Source organism: Mytilus californianus, unplaced genomic scaffold, assembly GCF_021869535.1.
Source record: "Mytilus californianus isolate M0D057914Y unplaced genomic scaffold, xbMytCali1.0.p SCAF_1, whole genome shotgun sequence".
Lineage (NCBI taxonomy): Eukaryota > Metazoa > Mollusca > Bivalvia > Mytilida > Mytilidae > Mytilus > Mytilus californianus.
In genome coordinates, this window is record NW_026262581.1 from 44723012 (window position 1) to 44747517 (window position 24506).

Genomic DNA, 24506 nt, shown 5'->3' on the forward strand with positions numbered 1-24506 from the left:
AAATAAAGTACGGTCATCTTATATTTTGAAAACAATGTCAGATAATATGAACTGGTTGTTAGAAACAATATGTCTTTGTTGAAAGTTGAGGAAAACCTGATAATGTTTAAAATTATAGGCACTTTAAACGAGGAAAAAACAACCAACTTGTATTGACCAAATTAAAAGGATTTATTCAAATGTAGTATTCTTATAAAAATTCCGGGATTCTTTGGATAATACCTGGCTGAAATTGAAAAAGCCATGGAATAATCTGTGAATATTTCACTGCTTCAATCCTTTTACAAATCAGATAAAAAAATCAATAGACTTCTAATACCATGTTTTACATTTCATACTCAAGTGGCTTTGGTTGCTTTTTTTCTTCAATATTTCTGTTGCATGACATATCCTTGCTTCAGGGAAACATCCTCAGACTGTTTGTATGATTTCATTTTTTACTTTAAAAAATAGCCAAAATATTCTGTTCAGTGATTGTTTTGTCTTTTCTTAATTTTCAGACAAATGTTATGTTATGGCAGAAGAATACCATTTAGTGAAATAGAAGCTAGAATAGATGTAAGTAACTAAATAATGCAAAAAAATTGAACAGGGGATGAATGTACATGAGGCTTATTCTAATTTAAACACTTGAGAAAAAGCCAGAAAATTTCACATAATGTATATTCACAGACACATTCCAACAAAATGAAGAAAGCTACATTCTAATGCAACATCATTTGTAACGTTCATTTTGATTGGATAACATCACCAATTTTCATGGCATCAATTCACAATTGATGCTATGAAAGCGTACGCGCAAGTATAGACGATGTATGACAGATTTTAAATGTATGATTTGAGGTTGTTTTCTGTCAGTTTCATTAGAATGGAGATAACAATATTGTATTTTAAGCTCCGACGGCATCAATTGGTGATTTGATGGTCGCAAATACCTGCTTACTGGCTCCGCTAACGCATTGCCAGTAAACTTAATTTGCGACCATCAAATCACCAATTGATGCCGTCAAGAGCTTAAAATACAATACAGTTATCTCCTAAGTAGTATGATGTTAAGCTACCTGAAAATGTATAAAAGCATGAAAATTACAAAGAAGCCTACAGCAGATGGTACTCATTTACACACACCTACCATGTATTGCTAAAGTTCATACACCAATAAAAAAAGATGTAACTGAATTTTTGTACAGTTTATTAATGTTGGAGAAGATGATGTCTTGAGGGTAATCAATTCTTTTCTTTTATCAAAGCAGTTAATAATAATTGAATTTTGATGACAATATATTTGTTTTCCTTTTCTCTATAATTTTTTATATTTTCCTGTTTTTATTTTATTTTTTTTAACCCTCTGCTTATAATCCTTACATGGTATTTGTTGATAGTAATATAAATTCATAATGGATTGATGTCTTCATTAATTAGAGATAGGCAACAATGAAGACACAAATTTTTATTCCAATACTAATTACTATATTATTATTTTATAGGCTGTGGATACTAGAGTATTGAAAAGTGTGTGTACAAAATATTTGTATGACAAATGTCCAGCAATAGCTGCAGTAGGTATGTATCATTTATTTATAGAAACCAGTCTCAACAATGGTGGGAAACGTTAGTAAATAGGTTTTTAAAAAAAATCATTTATTTGGTTAATAAAGGAATACTGCCATGCAGTAGTAGATAAGTTTCTTGGGATGCCAAGACATCTGGTACATGGTATAAACTAATAAAAAAATCTCACAAAATCACCAAAAAAAGTTACAAGGTACGTCTATATCCACTAAAGGGATCTTGACTATAGATGTTTTGACTGCTGTTTAAGTTGGAAATGGCACTCCCTCTTTACTTATCTAGAGGTCAATCTTTTTTCAAAATTATTCCTTAGGATGTATGAATTGGTGGATAGTGTGTGTACCTCCATGGATCTCCAATGTCATTTTATATATGACCTTTTGTCACAATAGATTAAGCATTTTGAGTATTCAGAGCTAGCTTTGAGAAATTAATCGTTTGTCATGTACATAAGTCACTGATTTTATGAATAATATCTTTCTTTCTTCACAACATCTGGAGGTACAAAATTAATAATTCTTCCTGTCCTGTATATTTTTTGGGAAGGAAGATTGGTGAACCTAAACATTGTTTTTATGACCGGTCATGAATAACCAGATAAAAAGTACAGTAGTTCAGAGGAGAGAATAGGTAGAAAATAATGATATTGTAAAGTCCATATGTTTAATTATAAATTTCTATTGTATTTTACAGGTCCAGTTGAAGCATTACCTATTTACTCCCGGTTACGATCTGAAATGTATTCACTACAAGTATAATTTATGACATTGAGGTGCTTTGGAAGAATCCAGGTCTTGAGCAGCCATTAGTAGTTTGTGGAGACAAAAACTATTTATTTTAAATCTGACATGGAAAACTCATATGTGATGTGAAATTGTTATAAAGTCATTTAAATGTTTATTGATTTTTTGTTATACATTTTGTAACTGCATGATTTTCAGTGATATACAGTTGGCTTATTACACCCTACTCAAGGAAGTTGCAGAGGTTATATTAGTTTTCACCTGTATGTCTCTTTGTTTGTCGATCAGTCCATTTGTCAACACTTTTTGTCTTAATCTCTTGTCTATCTTTCAATTGTTAATGAAATCAAAACATCGGTTCAATTTGACCATCAAACAAATCAGAAAGTAGTCATATTGACTGATAGCATCAAGACCATTGCTTGAGTTCCATTTAAAATTTGACATTTTGACATAGAAATGTTTAAATATCTATAACAAAATAAAAGTACAACACAAGATATGCACTGCCTAGTCATGAATGCAGAATACCTTATTTGTTGGAGAGTACATGATTAGAACTTTACTTATCAGAATTATGTTTGAAGGAAAAATTAGTTTTCCCCATAGATGTGTGTAGGAATAATAAATGGTTGAATGAAGTATTACAAATTTTAATATAATTGTGTTACATTAAAGATATTGCAAGGTTGAATTTTGCCTAAAATAGCAAAATTGAATACTGGTACATTGCAGTTTTGATATATATTTGTGATTGAGAACTTAATGTACCAACAAGAACCGTATAAAAATAAAAAAAAGGAGTTGTTGTCAATATAGACAGATGCTGTGATATATCTTAAACTGTTCCTGCATGCACTATACTAGATACTAGCAAACAAAGAAAACACATTTGAAAACTAGATGTGTCAGAACAACAAGAATGGCCCCGCTCGCAAAAAACTTACTAAAAATCAGCTCAATTTGTGAAAGTGTTTAGAAAAAAGTCTGTATAACTGTTCGTTGCAGAATGAAGGATGAGAGAATGACAAGGGTAAAACTATATGGCCCTGACAACTGTTGCGGGGCCATAAAAAAAGATCTCCACTTGCTGTGACAATCATTTTTATTGTGATATCATTGAAGGATCTGTTTTTTGTCTCGCCTTGACGGAGTCAAAAAGCTAGACATAGGTATGCTGTTTCTGGCGTCGGCGGAGGCGTCAACAATGTATTAGTTTGTGATTAGGTCTAGTTCATGGTGAACCACTAGTGGAAGGTCAATGATATTTGGTATGCAGTTGTATTAGTATTGGCACATCTCATTACCATGGAGATTATTTGGCCCCGCCCCCTCAGTCAAGGTCTATTGTCTTTGAAACTTTGCTTAGTTTACATGTATTAGTTTGTAATTAGGTCAGTTTATGGGGAACCACTAGTGGTAGGTCAATGATATTTGGTATGCAGTTGTATAAGCATTGGCATATTTTATTTCGATGGAGATTATTTGGCACCGCCCCCTCATTCATGGTCTATCAACTGTGAAACTTTTGCTTAGTTTTCATGTATTAGTTTGTGATTAGGTCAGTTTAAGGGGAACTGTTAGTGGTAGGTCAATGATAATTGGTATGAGGTGTATAAGCATTGGCACATCTCTTTTCCATGGAGATTATTCGGCCCAGCCCCCTCTTTCATGGTCTATTGACTTTGAAACTTTTGCTTAGTTTTCATGTATTAGTTTGTAATTAGGCCAGTTTAAGGGGAACTGTTAGTGGTAGGTCAATGATAATTGGTATGCAGTTGTATAAGCATTTGCACATCTCATTTCCATGGAGAATATTTGGTCCTTACACCTCAGTCATGGTCTATTGACTTTGAAACTTTTGCTTAGTTTACATGTATTAGTTTGTGATTAGGTCAGTTTAAGATGAACCACTAATATTAAGTCAATGATATATTCGGTATGCAAATGTATTGGCATTTGCAAGTTCCATTTCCATGGATATTTTATAACCCCACCCCCTAATTGTGGTCCATTGACTTTGAAAATTTTACATAGTTTACAAGTTAATGTTTGTGTTTAGGTTTGTTTAAAGGGAACGACTAATGAAAAGTCAATGGTATTTGGTTAGCAGTTGTATTAGCATTGGCACATCTCATTTCCATGGAGATTGTTGTCATGGTTCATTGACTTTGAATATTTGCATAACTTGCATGTTAAAGTATTGCTATTTTAATTTCAACATTTGCATTATCAAAATAACAAATAGGCGAGACATATCTCTGTGTTAACAGTTTATGATCTCTTGCTTGCAATGATAGTAGCAGAATGATATAGGGATGCACATCCTGGAGTGGTTAAAATGTAAACTCGTTGTATAAAGCTCTTTATTTCAAAAGGTAATTCATATATATGTATGAAGTTTCCAGTTCTAAAGTTTCCTTCTTGCATATGTTCATTAATCTTTATCCTCATTTCATGGTTCAGTGTCTGCTAAATATAACTAGTTTTTGTCATGTGAATTTTCACTTATGAGTAATAAGTTAACTATATTTGGTATGTGGTGTGCTTACAGGACCTACAGGTCTGTCAGGTAGGGTTCACCGAACCTTTAAATCATTTCTTTGAACAGCGAACAAGGTTAAGTTAATATGATTAGGTCTTGGATACTTTTAGCAATAGGTTAACTATATTTGGTGTATGGAATGATTGAAAGGTGTACATGTCTGTCTGGCAGGTTTCATCTGACCTTGACCTCATTTTCATGGTTCATTGTTGAGTGTTTATTGTTTCACTCTGTTATTTGAATACAATAAGCAATCGGTCAACTGTATTTGGTGTATTGAATGATTGTAACCTGAAAATGTCTGTCTGGCAGGGTTCATATAACCTTTACCTCATTTTCATAGTAAATCGGTTAATTGGTTTGTTTTAGCATAAATTGGGCAGTTAATACTCTCTTTTGAATTGTTTCAGATTTCGTCATGCAGAGGCCTATTGTTGAAGGGCTTCCAGTGACTTGCAGATAGTTGTCTACATCCCTGTCCTTAGGTCTGTGGTGGTTAGTTGTCTCATTAGTAATCATATCATCTCCTCTCATTTATATACCGATTTATAGAAGAATACAGTTGGTCAATTAACACAAATCAAGCTAGCACATCATTGATTGAAATGAAAAAACTACACCTTGACCTAAGCATATGGTCCACAAGAGACGAGTGCTATTACTATATGTCATTATATATACAAGTTTATGTATTTAGAGTTCCTTGAATAAGATTCGATAGGTGGATTCCCCTGAATAGAAAAGTATGTGTTTTTTACTCCAAAACCATTGAAGGGGTATTGGCATAGGATCCTTTGGAGTGGTTGGATAATTCAAATATAGAATAACAATACATTGTCTCGAAAAATAAATTTTATTTGTACAAGGCTTAAAAAGGGAGGCTTTGACGAGCATTTCTGTTTCGAGTTGAGTACAAATAATATTTATATTTCGAGACCATGTATGGTTATTCTGTATACTGCAACTCCTACATCTGTTCCAAATGAAATATTTAGGGTAAAAACCATCCTTTTTTAATTTGGAGCGGATGATGTAAAATTTCCGCGAACCTGTATTATTTATTGGCATCATAAATAAAACTCTACAGAAACGCATAAACAAGGCGATATATGGTCAGTGACTGTATATCAATATCACAAATGACAAGAAATGATTGTAACAGGATGCTGTTACGAAGTCTCCCAAACGAAGCTCCCATAATTCGTAATTCCCAGGGTCGCCTGACATTGGGCAACGTCCAGTGAAAATTGGTTTGGTCCAGTAAAGTTATATGCATTAGTGATGCCTGGGGACTAACCTTGTATATCATTCAAATCATTTTGGCATGACAAACCAGAATATATATGGTTTAGGGGTGGGGATCTCGACCATTTACAAGATACTAGAACATTGGGGGTGGGGAGGAACTCCTGGGGACTGACCGTATACATCATTCAAATGTTCGAGACATGACAAATAGGAATATATATGGTTTAGGGGTGGGGATCTCAACCATTTACAAGATATTAGATCTTTCTCAAATGGCAGGGGGTCGGGATGACACCTGGGGACTAACCCTGTATATCATTTAAACCATCTTCGCATGACAAACCAGAATATATATGGTTTAGGGGTGGGGATCTTGACCACTTAGAAGATATTAGAACTTTCTTAAATGGCAGGGGGTGGGGTGACCCCTGGGGACTAACCCTGTATTTCATTTGATGTGTTTTATCATGACAAACCAGAATATATATGGTTTAGGGGTGGGGATCTCGACCATTTACAAGATATTAGAACTTTCTCAAATGGCAGGGTGGTCGGGATGACCCCTGGGGACTAACCCTGTATATCATTCAAACCATCTTAGCATGACAAACCAGAACATATATGGTTAAGGGGTGGGGATCTTGACCACTTACAAGATATTAGAACTTTCTTAAATGGCAGGGGGTGGGGGTGACCCCTGGGGACTAACCCTGTATTTCATTTGATGTGCTTTATCATGACAAACCAGAATATATATGGTTTAGGGGTGGGGATCTCGACCATTTACAAGATATTAGAACTTTCTCAGATGGCAGGGGGTCGGGATGACCCCTGGGGACTAACCCTGTATATCATTCAAACCATCTTAGCATGACAAACCAGAATATATATGGTTTAGGGGTGGGGATCTTGACCACTTAGATATTAGAACTTTCTTAAATGGCAGGGGGTGGGGGTGACCCCTGGGGACTAACCCTGTATTAAATTTGATGTGCTTTATCATGACAAACCAGAATATATATGGTTTAGGGGTGGGGATCTCAACCATTTACAAGATATTAGAACTTTCTCAAATGGCAGGGGGTCGGAATGACCCCTGGGGACTAACCCTGTATATCATTCAAACCATCTTAGCATAACAAACCAAAATATATATGGTTTAGGGGTGGGGATCTTGACCACTTACAAGGTATTAGAACTTTCTTAAATGGCAGGGGGTGGGGGTGGCCCCTGGGGACTAACCCTGTATTTCATTTAATGGGCTTTATCATTTAGAACATTTTCAATTAAAAAGATTGTGTCTATCACAAACGGTTTTCAATTTATAATCATTTGAAAATTTTAAAAAATAAATTCCCATAGGGTTCTATAGTAAAACCCCCTTTTCTTTTTGCCCCTCAAAGTACCCCTTCATAAACCCCATTGCACAAACAAAACCCTGATTGCACCACTAGACATGTTAGTCTAACATATTGTGAAACCCTAAGTTAATCTGACAAGCGGTTTTGGAGAACGGGTGCGGACAAGTTCAAATTTAAAAGTGGCGGAAGAGGAAGAAGAAGAAGAAGAAGAAGAATAATAATAATAACTGAGCAAAAACAATAAGTCTTCCCAAACTTCGTTTGGGAGACTTAAATATATGGTCAATGCAATTTGACTGCACAAAGAGCACAGCTGCGGTATTTAAAAAAAATATTTTGAAACAACATATGGTTTGTTATTCGAAAGGCCACATGATGGTAATGACACTAGATTTAAATTTTGCTTTAGGGAGCATCTCTTTGGAAGTATGCTAATAGAAGCTAGCTTGATTCAGCCAAGGTATCTACATAAATTCCTCTTAAACTTCTGTTAAGATTCATTGGTCTTCAAGAAAAAGAACACACATATACATATTATTATTTTTATTACTTTTGAAGTATTTTGTATAAAAGGCAGCTCATATAAAGACGAGTCCTTATACAAAGCAAAAATCATATATATAAAAAATTTACATTTCACATTAAATATCACATTCAAAAATATCACTCAATTTATTTTCTTTTACATCATTCATTCACACATTCTCCAATATACACATACATTACATTTATACACAACCTTTAATATATATAAATCACAGACTTCCAATTATCCACTTGTTACTTATTGCCAGTGGTATTCAAGTACAATATAAAATAACAACACAAGATACTTAGTTTGAATCATTTAAAAAAAATATGATGAAATGGATGTAAAAATATCAATCTAAAGGAAGAACAACTACCATTATTTACTTCTTTGTGGATGGAAAGAAAATATTCTTTGCAGAAATATCTAAATTGTTCCTTTTGGAGAAGTGCATTTGTAGTTTATATGAAAGAATTACAATACTCTGACCCTTTGTAAGTATAAATTGTAAAAGAGATCATTGAGATAAAAGTATATCTAAAAAAACATAGCACATCAATTCTGGATTTTTATCAAAGGATTTCAAGGATCAACCTGTCAATCTATCTCACAGGTTTGTATAAGGACAAAATAAAAAAAAAAATTCTATCACATTTCATTTCTGTAAAATTGAATATGTATTTTTATGAATGATATGTATTACTGGGAAAATAAATGATAAGGAGCACCAGATATTATGCTGCTCTCACAAAGGCAGTAGAGAGCAAAGAAATGAAAAACACTTGAAACTGGATTTCCATCCAAATGAGCATTAAATATGGAATGATCAATATGAGAAGATTTCATTTGAAATGGGAATGAATAAAAGAATCATTTGAGATCAATGTTTATGACACTTGATTTGGCATTTAGTCTCTTTTAACTGTTATACTGTGGTCTCATTGCTGCATCTACAAAATAAACAGAACAAAAAGTTACGAAAAAAATCATGCATTCATGCTATCATGCAAAAAATTCAAATAAAACTGATACGGTAGCAGACAAAATAAAACAGACAAAAGTTTTTCCATAAAAAAATAAATGGAGAATGTGTCCCCATGGACACAGATAATGCCCCAGCTTGCATACAACATTATAAAGGGACATAACTAAAGAACAATAAAAGTGATGCTACCCAAATTTGTACTTGATCTGAGTTTTGTGGTAATAAGAATTGTGTAAAGATTTCATAATGTTTGGTTGGGGCAAACTTAAGTTACAGAACGGAAACTAAAAATTTTGCAATTTTTCCATTTATAAAGGGGCATAACTCGATAATGATTAAAGTGACGCCACCAAAATTCAACTTGATCTGTGTTTTGTGGTAAAAAGCATTGTGTATAAGTTTCATAACATTTGGTTGAGGCAACTTAAGTTAGAGAATGGAAACTAAAAATTTTGCTTTTTTTTTTTTTTAATTTATAAAGGGGCATAACTCAAGAATGGTTAAAGTGACCCCACCAAAATTCAAACTTGATCTTTATTTTGTGGTAATAAGCATTGTGTATAAGTTTCATAACATTTGGTTGAGGCAAACTTAAGTTCGAGAACAAAACTAAAAATTTTGTAATTTTTCCATTGATAAAGGGGCATAACTCTAGAATGGTTAGAGTGACGCCACCAAAATTCAAACTTGATCTGTGTTTTGTGGTAATAAGCATCGTGTAAACTTAAGTTAGAGAAAGGAAACTAAAAATTTTGTAATTTTTCCATTTATAAAGGGGCATAACTCTAGAACAGTTAGAGTGATGCTACCAAAATTCAAACTTGATCTGTATTTTGTGGTAATAAGCATTGAGTATAAGTTTCATAACATTTGGTTGAGGCAAACTCAAGTTAGAGAACGGAAACCAATTTTGGGACGTACAGATGGACAAGGGTAAAACTTAATGCCCCTCCCCTACGGCGGGGGCATAAAAAAAATATTTGTAAATGCATGTATATGGTGATTTAATTATAACTCCAGAACTTTTTTCTGTACTTGTAGATATTTTCCAGATATCACAGATTGAGATTTTTCTTTTTGATATTTTTTAGCAATCTTGGGTATGATAGGTATTTACTACAACAAAATGTTCAAAAATGATCATTAAGCCTGACTAATGCTCAACTTGAACATTGAAGAAATTTGATGCCAACTTCTACTTTACAAGAATATCTTTTTAACTTGTATGTTTACTCATTGCTGAAAAGATCAGAAACGAGAAATTTATGGAGATACAACATGATCTATTGTGAGAAAGTATTTCATTAAGAAAAAAAAAAGATATATCTGTAAATAAAGTTAAATTTCAACTGACCAATTTCAAGAAAATCTGAATTTGGTAAACAGTTTTGTGATAATGCAATAGTTCTTCAGCCAAATATCTAAAGGCTGTCTTTTGTTTGCTACCATTTCATTATTAAGAACAAAAAATGTCATGCAAATGTGTATTGAAACAAAAACCAAGTAAATTCATCACCGTTGCCTTCTAATATTTGAAGTGAGTGACAGTGTATCATTTGTGTGCAAAGTTCTGTGTGTCTTCAGACTATGGTGGACATTAAACAACAGTAAATGCATTATATAGGTATTGGATAACAGCATGCAAATAAAAGTATTTCAGGAAAGCAAAGAATAAATCTGAAAATATCATACTTATTTCTGGAGCATATTGATTTTATCTGTTTTGTTGAACACTATTTGAAAATATCAGATCACCTTTTATAGTATGATACTTTGAGATAATAAAGTCTATAGATTCAGAAATTATTATAATTGTTTTTATGGGGGGGAAATGCTTTAAAACGAGCATGACATTTGTTCTTCTTTGATAGAAATTTTCCAATACAATATTAAACTGAAATAACATTTATTAATCTTGAATTGTTAACAACTCTTGCCTTATTTTAATATAGATCAAAATTTCAATAGATAAATTAATTAATTTCTGAATCTTGAGAGTATTTAGCATAACTCAGTGCAATATCTGGATCTTTTTAATTATTTTATTGAATTCATATTCAACTATTTAATATATTTTTCTTTTACAATTTTTGCACACACATAAACTTGGATATCACACAAAACCCAAGATTTTGGATACGGAAAGTTTGATATTCCACTTACACTTACTCAGAGTCAGATGATATACTGCCATTGTGAGTTAGCACTTGAACTTTGACTCGTTCTGATGGCAGATTGGCCATGACAGAGGATACTTTACTAATACTGCTGGAGTCATTCAATAAACTGTCCATTCGAGTAGGAGGTATAATATAGTCCCTGTTACCTACATTTATAAAGGCAAACTGTATTGTTAAACTATGGCAATTAAACAAAAATTTGTTATGATTTACTTGTCAGATGAACCAACTAAGATTATCTAAATCCTCCTCCTAAATTGTACTTAATTCTATCAGGGATCATTTTACAAAAAATATTTGCATGTACACATATAATACAAATTACAACATCTATTTACATATTTACAGAAAAAAAAATGCAAAAGCATAAACATTAAACCAATCAATGGAAAAAAGCAACAAAATATATCACATGTAGAAATTCAACAAAATAAGTATTTTATATACACAGATCAACAGACAACAAAGACACTTATTGTGCAATGTGTGAGGAATTCTGGCAATATTTACAGCGTACCTATTAGGAATGTTTTTTGAACTTTTATAGCCAATAAATTACTGTCATGCATTTATAAGTTGTAAATAAATATAAACACATATTAAAGCACTGTTTGTGTGAGAGAACTTGTATAATAATGAAGTATGCCTGTTAATGCTTCTTGTCATGTGATTATCAAGACATCCCTTACCATGGCTATAATAATACATGCCATTATTTTATGATTATCATTTGTATCAAATGCCCTATACTTTACTTCTGAATACAGATTTGATTGCTGATAGTCAATTATTTCACTTCTTTTTAACAAACCATTTTGAAGTGGGTTCTTGTCATGAATACCTTATCCTGATCAAATTTTATCTAGAAAAGACCCCCATTCGTATGGACCCTATTTTTTTGGGAGGCTGATAGTCCTTTATGCTTTCATAGTCATTGCTACTTTGCACTGTGCTGCTTTGTTGATCCTGACTGCCTGTATATAGACTAGAATAATCATTGCTTGTACTAGCAAAGTCACTACTGGTATAATGGCTACTAGCTAAGTAGTCTCGACTACCTTGGAATTCCTGAGCATGTAAAGTGACATCTGGTGGAACACTGGACATCGTGTGTTGTATACTGTACTGGTCAGATGGACGGAAGTCTGACTCGTTTATCTGGTGATTGGCCAGATGTGGATCTCCTGGCCAATGGTTAAACTGTGGGTTATTATTAAACATCTGTGCATTATCTGGAAAAATAAATCAAATATTAATAAAGTTGATAATTATTAAAAAAATCTCTAATCTGTACTCGGGGGAAAAAAAGGTAACTGTATATTATCAAAGGAATCATAACTTGCTTTGAAAATTAAAAAAAAATATAATCATTTATGTTTTTAATATATTTTCACATTCTGTGTCTCTCATATTTTTACACTTATTGTTCCAGAAACTGTATTTCTTGAATATTAAAAGGAACAATTTTGAGCCTAAGTATGTATATCTGTTACATACCTATTACTGGTATTTGTTTATCTGCATCTTCTTTCTCTCTTTTCTTTTTCCTTATTTGTTCTTTGGCATCTTCTGAAAAGTATTACACAAAGTTCATTTATAAAAACATAAAAAAATATTTAAGTAGGTTCTTGCCTTTAAAAATTATCTACAGAGCAGCAAAATTGTAGGATTAACAAAAACACCAACACAAATAATACAACAGATTTAACAAAATCTACCTGAATAGAACATAAAACATGTCATGAAAAATTATGCTAGTAGTTATTTACCAGAACAGGCTAAAATTAATAATACTTGCCAACAATTTTATTTTTAGACATTTGTTTTTCCCATGAGGTAATGTTATCATCATCGTCATCTTCATCTGATGAATGACTTGATGCTAACTCTAAACTAATGTTTCCTTCGGATGCATCACTGTCAGAATCTGAATCATTTGGATGTTTTACTCTTCCAGTTTCATCAATTTCTTGTTCTACAAAATAATTATATTCATGATACTTTAATGTTGGAAAATATTCAAATGTGGTTGAGCAAATAGACAATATAACAGATATAATATGTAAAACAGATTTAACAATATGTTAAACAGGATAAAAAATAAAAAAAATAAACCTTTTTCCTACAGAAAGATAAAAAAACAACATTAATCAATTTAATTATCTATCATATATAACTTCTTACAGTTACGCTTTCAATTTGCAATCATGATATAAATAAAAAAAAAAGATGTTGGTATAAGTCATAAAGGCAGCAATCCAGCAACACAAATAACATAAGTACATCAGGAGGTCAATATAGACAGTCTTTTAACAATAGACAGGTGTTTACATTGTATGTAAAGCTCTCAAAGGTCTGGATTATAACTTTTTAAATGTAGTTTTTTGGTTTACTTTTATTTTAATAGCAAACTGTATGACTGTGTAGAACTCACACTTGAAGCATATTCCAGCAGAAGATGAAGATTTTGAATGTTCTCTAACCTCATGTCACAAGTTTTCTATTAAACCATACATAAAATGCCAATTTCAATACTGGAACCAAAACGTTCAATTGTTGAAATCACAAAAACATCCAGAAAATAATGTCAATCTTATAACAAGATTCTTCCTACATAAATAGTATTTACAAGAGTTCTGTAGAAAAATATTGATATTTTGAAAGTATTTCTATAATATCTAGCTCATAAGTTTATACATTAGCATTTATCAGCACAAAAACACTCATTACAAATAGTGTGTCAAAATAATTAGCCTTGTTAAACATGTTATATGATACACAAGATAATGTTCTGAAATAAGACAAAAGAAAAAATAATGTGAAAATTAAATGAAAATTGATAGATTTAGTACAACACAACACAAGGATGAAAAATGGAAAATGAGACGACCAAGGGAAAACCAATAGGTAGAAGAAAAACAAATTTTGGTTAAATTCTGCCAATCAAAGGTAGGAGGAAATTAAATAAAAGCCAACACCACAAAAATGTTAAAATTGACATCACCCATCACCAACGTCTCACCCTTCGGTCTTTTCTCCATGTAAGCCTTTGTATCATAAGCATATGGTGTCAATGCTGTTTTTTTGTTAGGATACATTGATCCCGGGACGTGTCCTGATGTGGAGGTAGTACTACAGAGGTAATCTTCACCTTTAAATAAACCTCCACTATTTTTACTGGTAGAACGACTAGTAGTGGAGGAGGCTGTTATACCAACACTGATTCTGTTTATATTGCCCTCATATGATGCATCATTTCTGTAGGCTAAAGCTGACCTCTGGCAAATATAAATAAAATGTTGATTTTAGATTTATGAGACCAAAAATACAGTAGAAACTGTTCAAATTGTATCGTATATATATCTAAAACCTGTTTTAATTGAACTACTGAATCAGGGCAAACTAAGTATTTATAATTTAATATAACCTGTATAAAAAAGACCTTTCAAATCTATACAATGTAAAATGATTTCAGTTCAGACAGGTTTCACTATAGCACAGTTTGCAAGTTACATATTTGACAACCAAAATATATATGCAAATATTCATCCTTTGTCCTTTGAAATAATTTTCTATTTTGTTTCTTTTCAACAGCATTGTCTATCTCTGATCAAATTAGTATATAATTGTAACTTCACCAATGTATTAGAATGTATTTTATAGTACACTTTAATTCAAAGTGGCAATTACATGTAACAATAATAAAATAACAGATGAAGATAATTGTTTGTATGATCAATAATGCATCTCATGCTTTAATCTTGTAATAAACAATCAAGAAGTTGAAGAAAAGAATATAAAAATAAAAATATCCATTGAACTTACAGAAACAGGAACACCTTTTCCAACCAGATTTTCTTCTGACTTTATGTTTCTACCTTGACATTTGAGCCACTGTCGTCTTACTTGACTTCTGACCTGTAATCAATCATATACAAATGAAATGAAACACATTCTATAAATTATCTCATTCAACAGCAATGTAAGAAATATGACAATTTTAACTACACATCAATTACACATTTATATATGTTAATCTCTATAGGTTGCACTTCAGTAAATTGTTATATATCAGTATGTATGGTCGGATTATGTTTCTGTGTGTAAGAGAGAGTTGTTCCCCTTTTGCCACTATTTTGTATTCTTGTTTGTGACGTCATCTTTGTCTGATTAAAATGTAGAAATGGAAGCAGATGTGTTTTTATCTGTCCGTATAAATAATCGCCTCCATCCTTGCTACCAGAGCTATTCCCCAAGTCTGTAACATGGTGGAGACCCTAAACGATCGATGGATAACGACGTATACATTTTTTTGGAGTTTTAATTTTTATGGATTTTGGACATTTTTACCTATGAAGTTGACCGACCGTTCCTGACGGATCCTGATATGCCGCCATGATGCTGAACACTTTTAATTGTTTTTGAAAATTTATAGCTGCACGTTTATTATAATACCAAAATTTAAATGGATTTTTGGAATGAAGAACAGACCATGTCTCGTCTCGTGTACTGTCTTTGTGATTTATTATAATGAATGTCTACATGTATACCGTTTTCAACCAGAAAGCACGTGAGATTTATCTCATTGCATCATACATTATTTAATGTCCGTAACATTTGGATCCTGTTTATATATATGCTATTTTGATTTGACATTAGTCGAGTTGCATCGGTGATAACTGTATCGCCATGCATTCTAAAGTTCCGATTTCATCAGAAGGGCCTTTTTTTACTGCATAACAATCTTTGTTTATCGATGATGACCCAGATTTATCCGCTGAACTACACGTGTGATCAGATGTATCTAATAATTGCGTTATGTTGACTGTATTGCTGTTGTGTTTCATTCCGCCGTAATATTTTGACTCTTATTAAACGTTATGGAATATTATGAGATTGAAGAATATCGCCATGGTTTTGAAGATTTCCAAGAAGACCTATTCATTTTAAAGAAAAGATGATAAATTTATTCTGTACGAGAACATTTTATTTCTAACTATGTTGATTTTATGAATCCAGATAATTTTCATGTCAATTTTGATCTACGTTATTTGTTTACTTTGAAATTAAACTGATGTGAATGTGTTTATCATTTAGCGGTGTGATATTTATCATAAATAAAACCTTTAATTTAAGAGTTTATAAGGTCTCTGATGATACTATCAAATTTGTATTCAGCTATTTATAATGATATCAGTTTGTCTAGTAGGAAATGCCATTAATATGTGTGTATCACTGTAAGTGTTGTGTGAAAGTAATGCGTGCATAAGGTCATCCGAGGGAGGAGTCCGAGATGCCAGACTTTCGGTTTTGCAGCGTTGATACGTTTGTTTTGAAATGGTTACTAGAGTGTCAAGAGATTAACTTTATTCATGTAAACTTTCAATTTTGGAAATAATTATAAATTGTATTTTTTTTAAACACATAAACATATTGACCATTGTAAAAAATTAGTATTTTTTTTGTTTTGTGGGCGGGATGTTATATATCAGTATGTATGGTCGGATTATGTTTCTGTGTGTAAGAGAGAGTTGTTCCCCTTTTGCCACTATTTTGTATTCTTGTTTGTGACGTCATCTTTGTCTGATTAAAATGTAGAAATGGAAGCAGATGTGTTTTTATCTGTCCGTATAAATAATCGCCTCCATCCTTGCTACCAGAGCTATTCCCCAAGTCTGTAACAAAATATAGACAATGCAATTTCTAATAGGAACTCCAATCACGGCTCAAACTGTGCCACTTTTACTATGAAGTTTCGTAAAAATTCGTATCCTAGAATGGAAAGTTCATATGCACTACTATTTTTTTCAAAGGTCAAAATATAGGGCTGTCCGGCATATTTTCAACATTTATATGCCTCAAACTTCTAAGAGTTTAAACTTATACTAAAATTCTGTACTACCCCTCCCTTCACTTTGGGTCTTCTTCAGAATTCAATTTGACCTATCCACATATATTTATACTCGTAAAATTCCCAAGTGGTGTCTCTTTGAGATGAAACAAAGAGACCATATCTGGGACCCAGTAGGTAAACAAAACAAAATATCTCTGAATATTGTATATCTCCCCAAAAGAGGAGTGGTTTGTGACACAGCTGTATTTACAAAATATGCAACCTTTAGGTAGAAATTACAATGCACTTTACTTCAGGGAAGTTTATTTGATCAATAACTTTGAAATCTGGCAAAATATTACTTTTCTATTTTTTAAATGCACCTTCACCATTACATGAGAAGTAATTTTTTCTAAAAAGTAAAATAACAAAAATACCGAACTCCAAGGGAAATTCAAAATGGAAAGTCCTTTATAAAATGGCAAAATCAAAAGCTCAAACACAACTAACGAATGGAAAACAACCGTCATATTCCTGACTTGGTACAGGCATTTCCTTATGTAGAAAATGGTGGATTAAATCTGGTTCTATAGCTAGTTAAACCTCTCACTTGTATGACAGTCGCATAGAATTCCATTATATTGACAACAATGTGTGAGCAAAACAAACAGACATAATAGGTAAAAACGTAAAAAAATTGGGGTACAGCAGTCAACATTGTTATATAATCTTAATCACTATAAAAACAAATAACTTTTTCATCAAAAAAACACAAAATGGCAAATAGACAAAGTACATAAGCAAAAATGAAAGACAAGAACTCAAAATTAACCATAGCACAATAACTAAAATGAGTATATGCAAATTATGCAACAATTGCTTTAGATTAGTTTTAAAGATCAAAATCAGACAAGTCTGTAAACAATGTACAAATAGTAACAAGTGTGTGCACCTTCAAAGTCTCCCATTTAAATTAGATGTAATGACCAGAAAAAGATGGTGCACAGGTTTACAATTATTGCCTGTAATTTGAAGATATTTACTTACCTTTGTGTCCCCTATAACATATGCTAAGAGCATGAACAATCCCTGAGCCATTACTACTACAGCATAGACATAGTACAGGGCAGTAGAATCATAGTTAACTGACAAAAGTCCTATTATCCAGTTTAATCCTAGTAACAACAGCAGAAAAACTCCACATAATATTCTACATCTGAAAAGATATCAACAGAAATTCACAAATGGTTTTACATCAGAGTGAAAAAGACGTTTTCTTACATGGAAAAACTTCAAATCAAAGAAAAAATACCAACAGAAATTCTCAATTGATTTAACATCAGGGTGGCAAAAAGATTAATATAATTACATGGAAGCACATAAAATAAAATTTACTGTAAAATTAAGTCATCAACTTTTGTGTAAGAAAACTTAATTTCAACAATTTAAATAGACCTCATTTCAAAATAAAAATATACACAGTAAATATGGTAGATATGGTAATTATGTTACATAATGACATCCATCTACCAGAAATGAAAGTATCAAAAATGTTAAATGAAATGTTATTGACTATATTTGTTTGTGCTTCTATTTTATCTTTATACTTTTTCATCAGGATATAAAACAAGTATTACTAATTGTTCCATGTTACATTACGTTCCACTAACCTGTGAGATGAAATATTTGAGACATGAACCTTTTCTCTTGTAGTTGCATGGAATCCCAAGATTGTAACAACAATACAGCTCTGGAAGAAAATTAAATGCTAAATTAAAATACCCAAGTTTATCTTTAAATAAACAAAAGAATAACTATATCATTCTATCGCAGATAAATTAACTGATTTTCAATATTCTTACCTTCCAAAAAAGAAAATTTCATTGCTCTTAAAATTGAACCAACCTGAAACTTTTACCATGGGGGCATCATTTATTTTAATATTTTTTCCTGTGATCCCTAGTCTGGAAAACACACAATAAAAGGATGAAATATAGGTAACTTTGACCCTGTGTAAAGTAAATGAAGATCTTCTACCAAGAAAATTGACACTTTTTTTATTTTCAAGTTTTGTCTGGTGCAAAACCTATACCCTTTTATCTTCAAATAAGACATATATATTTTTTTTTTTGGTGTGAACTGATGAACATCAAATTATCTTTATTACAAACTATTGTATATACTTACCAGAGCACCAACCATGACAGGTCCAGCAAATGTCCATATAAATGGCTGTGTGATGTCTAACCAACAGCTGAAAATAAAAAATTATATGTAAAGCTATGCTATATATGCTTAATGAATAAATGTAAAAAAAAAATAAAGAATTCTGCAGAACCCTTTTTTTGCTTGCAATTGCAACTGTCAATGTAAAAATGTAATATTGAAGGTAAAAAAACTAAGTCCATTTATTGAAAAATGAAAAAAATATCAAACTTTTGCTCTTTATCAAGAACTTCTTGCCTCATAGTCTAAAATTCCATAAATGTTTTACAATATGCATTTCATATAGGTTATAAATATATATTTTTTCTCCAAAATGTAACCCACTCTTAGAAATCAAATTTGTGTATTTATGTATTCAAAATGTTATCTTTGTAATTTCCCATCAACATATACATTGCTTCTAATCTAGTAACACTTACAATTGAGATGTACCATAAGCATCAGTGTATAACCCAACAGAAAATCCAACCACAATTCCTGGTACAACTGCAAAATGTTTTAATAAATGATATGGATTAAAAAATGTGAGATCCAGCTCAAATAAAAAGAATTAAAATTTATCCAAGACATTCAAACTATTTGAAGTTTTAAAATTTTTTTAATTTGCAATTTTTGTCATTTTTTCTTTAAGTTTATTCAAAAATGCAATTCCAATTTAACTTGCATTATTAATAACTAATATACAATGAATGTAAAATTTAACATCATAAATTGATCAATCAATTGTTTAATCATTTTCAATTTTATGATTGAATAATTATCTCAAGACCTTAGACTCACCATAACCAATGAGATAATAAAATTTCATTGCACCATAATTAATTTCTCTAATCTCCACAAGTCTTCTGTAAAGGTGGAGCATTTCAACAAACAACCAGGAAAATGCTGACAGATGGAAGAAATGAAGAGCAATGGCTACCAGTTTACACCATACATGTTGCTGAAAATATATGTATAACAAGTTTTAATTAATAATACATTATTTCAATATCAGAATTAAGATATATGTCTAAATTCCTACATGAAATGCATTTATACATTAGATATCTTTTTTTTTTACCTAAATGGCCAAACCTTATCCATAAAGTCTCAAGGTTACTCATACAAATACAGCTTTTAATTTTATGATATTCAATCTAAAATACTATGACAACTGTGAACATTTCTAGTATAGTCAAAAATAAAATATGACAACATTTCAAATATTTTTCAGGATAAGCATTGATTAAGAGTGGTTAAATGAACAAAAAAAAAGCAAATAAATAGTAATAAAATCATTAGAAAAGAGGTCAGAATACAATATTGAAGTTACCTTAGATTCTACTCTATACACCCCGACAATAAATGCCAGTTCTGCGAGGAAGATAACAAACACTAGGTTGATGAGGATGGTGTTAGAATTACACTGTATATGTTTGAATGACACAAGAATGATAAATGTCACTAACAGAGCGATCATTGACAGTCCAACACCAACAAAACAGACCACTTCTAATGACACAGCTCCTTCTGCAACATACTGAAAATAGAACAACCAAGAATCTGCAGATATAATTACACAAGAAAATGTTATCTGATTGTTGACTTTCCTCAGTGTTCCAGCTAGGTCGTTTTCACAGGGCGGCCCGCCCGCCCTTTCCCGAGTGCCGCCCTGTGCCCTTTTTACAGTTTGCAGGGCGCCCTGCCTTTTTTGAAGATCGATTAGTATATTATTTTGTTCGTATTGATATGATCAGCCAATTACGAAAATTTACCTGGCGACAAGTATATGACTTTGTTTACGACCCCAAGCTAATCAACGATTACAACAGGTGTCATAATCTGTTGTTATAGGTAATCCGTTTATTGGATGGGTCATTTAATGATCATCAACATTAATTCATTCAAATAGAATCGGTCAGTCGGCATTTGTCTTTGAACTTCAAGAAATGTTCATATAACTTGGGCACAATTAGCAATGTTTACCGTAGTTTCATGGAGAAAACGTAATTGACAGAAAGTCGAAAACCATAATCAACTCGTTAAAAACATTGCTCTTATTGTTTTCCGTGAAATAAATAGCAAATTAAGACGTATTTTTCATTGACTGCCTTCATTTTTTATACGAAAATAACAAAATCGGCAGCCATATTGTTGATCGTATTTACATCTTCTACGTACTGTTTATTATCCTCCAAAGAAGGAGCACACCCAAATAAAGAAAGATAACTCAATCTTATTTTTTCCTAGCATTGAGTAACCTACTAAGATATTATAAAATATGTCTTCATACTTCTGGCTTTAGAATTTATATGTTTAGGTGTTTTGAGTTATGGGAAAAGTTAAAGAGGGTCTTAGTAGCAGGGTTGGTCATCTTTTTCTGTATTTTTTTATTTTCAATTCAAATTTTCACTGTTCACTATATCCTAACATTGTGCATTTACAGCTGTTTTGTGCTGTATTGCCATTAAACACAGAAAAGGTAGAAAGGTAAAACTTGTAAAGTGTGTCAGACCATAGAAACAGAATGAAGCAGGACATTTTTCAAAAAATACTGCATATAAAGCTTAACTATGCCAAGCAATGATTTAAAACTTGTGTCACAAGCTGCTTGATAAGTTTTCAGCCTAAAAAGTAGAAAGATAGTTTTTCTCTGGGCTAATGATGTTGTTCTTGTATATTTATAACCAGTGATTCAATGAACAAACAATGTTTGATTATAATCTTTATTAAAACATGCCCTTTTCATATTATCATATCACACGTTAAATGCCCTTTTATAGGATTGGCACCCTGCCCTTTTGAAATCCTAGCTGGAACACTGCTTTCCTTGTAATGTCTTTTATGAAAGGTTGCTGTCTCATTCCCAACTTTTAATATTTCTTATTAATATATACACCAAGCTTCTTTACTTTTGTATATGTTAACTGTATTAAAATATAATAAAATGCTCCGCAGGGCGCAGCTTGATACGACCGCAGAGGTCGAACCCTGAACAGTTGGGGCAAGTATGGACACAACATTCAAGCTTGATACAGCTCTGAATTTGGATTGTGATTAAATATTTGACACAGCATAGGTTTCAGACACAGAATGAATGTGGTCTAAGAACTTAAAAATTTTAAATTGGACATTCACCTATTATGGTCCAATATCCAAAATCTAAATACATGGTTAGATTCAGCATATCAAAGAACCCCAAGAATTCAATTTTTGATGAATTCAAACAAAGTTTAATTTTGGACCCTTTTGATCTCAATGTGGACAAAGTTGATAACGGGGCCCAAAAATCAAAAATCTAAATACATGGTTAGATTCAGCATATCAAAGAACCCCATATATTCAATTTTTGTTGAAATCAAACAAAGTTTAATTTTGGACCCCGATTTGGACCAACTTGAAAACTGGGCCCATAATCAAAAATCTAAACACATGTTTAGATTCAGCATTTCAAAGAACCCTAAAAATTCAATTTTTGTTAAAATCAAACTAAGTTTAATTTTGGACCCTTTGGACCTTTATGTAGACCAATTTGAAAACGGAACCAAAAATTAAGAATCTAAATACACGGTTAGATTCGGCATATCAAAGAACCCCAATAATTCAATTTTTGATGAAATCAAACAAAGTTAAATTTTGGACCCTTTGGACCTCAATGTGGACCAATTTAAAAACGGGGCCCAAAATCCAAAAACTTAATACACGGTTAGATTCAGCATATGAAAGAACCCCATATATTCAATTTTTGTTGAAATCAAACAAAGTTTAATTTTGGACCCCAATTTGGACCAACTTGAAAACTGGGCCCATAATCAAAAATCTAAATACATGGTTAGATTCAGCATATCAAAGAACCCCATATATTCATTTTTTGCTGAAATCAAACAAAGTTTAATTTTGGACCCCGATTTGGACCAACTTGAAAACTGGGCCCATAATCAAAAATCTAAACACATGTTTAGATTCAGCATATCAAAGAACCCCATATATTCAATTTTTGTTGAAATCAAACTAAGTTTAATTTTAGACCCTTTGGACCTTTATGTAGACCAATTTGAAAACGGAACCAAAAATTAAGAATCTAAATACACGGTTAGATTCGGCATATCAAAGAACCCCAATAATTCAATTTTTGATTGAAATCAAACAAAGTTAAATTTTGGACCCTTTGGACCTCAATGTGGACCAATTTAAAAACGGGGCCCAAAATCCAAAAACTTAATACATGGTTAGATTCAGCATATTAAAGAACCCCAAGAATTCAAGAATAAAACCCCATTGAAATTGATCAAGAAATAAGCAATTTATACGAAGTATATTCTTTTGCACAATACTGTACAATTGACAATTTCTTGCTATTGCGCAATATAGTGCTATTGGATATTTCTTGCTATTGCGCAATACTGTGCAACTGAAGATTTCTTGCTATTGCGCAATACTGTGCAATTGAAGATTTCTTGCTATTGTGCAATACTGTGCAATTGAAAATTTCTTGCTATTGCACAATACTTATTGTATAATAATTTACACATCCTGTTTGGTGTGTATCTCCTACCATATCATTATTATTTGCTTTTAAATATAAATCAGAAATAATCAACTTAAAATGGAAAATTTTAAAAGAAAAAAAAAAGGAAAAAAAGAAAAAAAAAGAAAAAAAAAAAAATCCCCCCCCCCCAAATTTTTTGAACCCCCTTATGATTCATCACCCCCAAACTCAATCCCAGCCTTCCCTTTGTGGTATGGTACCTTGCAGTACAATTTCAGAGAGATCCATACACTTGAACACAAGTTATTGTCTGGAAACTAGAAAAATGCTTATTTTTGGCCCCTTTTTGGCCCCCAATTCCTAAACGTTTAGGCAATTACCCCCAAACTCAATTCCAGCTTTCCCTTTGTGATATGGAACCTTGTAGTACAATTTAAGAAATATCCAAACACTTACACACAAGTAATTGTCATGAAACTAGAAAAATGCTTGTTTTTTGCCCCTTTTTTGGCCCCTAATTCCTAAAATTTGGAGGCAATTACCCCCAAAATCAATTACAGCCTTCCCTATGTGATATGGAACCTTGTGGTACAATGTCAGAGAGATCCATACACTTACACACAAGTTATTGTCTGGAAGTTACAAAAATGCTTATTTTTGGCCCCTTTTTGGCCCCTAATTCCTTAACTGTTGATACCATAACCCCCAAAATCAATCCCAACCTTCCTTTCGTGGTATTAAACCTTATGGTAAAATTTCATAGAGATCCATTCACTTAAACTAAAGTTAGAGTGCGAAAACCAATGTGTCTTCGGA

General features: G+C 32.1%; 2 protein-coding genes across 5 annotated transcripts in view; one reads left to right on the forward strand and one right to left on the reverse strand.

The window, feature by feature from the left end:
- LOC127702304 (mitochondrial-processing peptidase subunit beta-like) overlaps positions 1-2470 on the forward strand; it is a 30827-nt gene extending 28357 nt beyond the window's left edge. Inside the window, exons 12-14 of the mRNA XM_052206443.1 lie at positions 501-558; positions 1488-1563; positions 2266-2470. Coding sequence (XP_052062403.1) covers positions 501-558; positions 1488-1563; positions 2266-2330 — 199 coding nt within the window. The 3' untranslated portion in view covers positions 2331-2470. The remainder of the gene's footprint in view (positions 1-500; positions 559-1487; positions 1564-2265) is intronic.
- Positions 2471-7997: 5527 nt separating this feature from the next.
- The window catches only part of LOC127701532 (cadherin EGF LAG seven-pass G-type receptor 2-like), a 69193-nt gene continuing 52684 nt past the window's right edge, over positions 7998-24506 (reverse strand). For 2 of the 4 annotated variants that reach the window (XM_052205436.1, XM_052205426.1), the window contains 13 exons: positions 20535-20741; positions 20003-20162; positions 19642-19708; positions 19184-19250; positions 18667-18746; positions 18044-18212; positions 14989-15081; positions 14186-14441; positions 12962-13138; positions 12661-12732; positions 12222-12395; positions 11153-11309; positions 7998-8948 (listed from right to left, as the gene is read on the reverse strand). In XM_052205436.1, coding sequence (XP_052061396.1) covers positions 8924-8948; positions 11153-11309; positions 12222-12395; positions 12661-12732; positions 12962-13138; positions 14186-14441; positions 14989-15081; positions 18044-18212; positions 18667-18746; positions 19184-19250; positions 19642-19708; positions 20003-20162; positions 20535-20741 — 1704 coding nt within the window. In that variant the 3' untranslated portion in view covers positions 7998-8923. Of the gene's footprint in view, positions 8949-11146; positions 11310-12221; positions 12396-12660; positions 12733-12961; positions 13139-14185; positions 14442-14988; positions 15082-18043; positions 18213-18666; positions 18747-19183; positions 19251-19641; positions 19709-20002; positions 20163-20534; positions 20742-24506 lie in introns of all 4 variants that reach the window. The other 2 variants (XM_052205456.1, XM_052205445.1) reach the window with 2 other exon arrangements.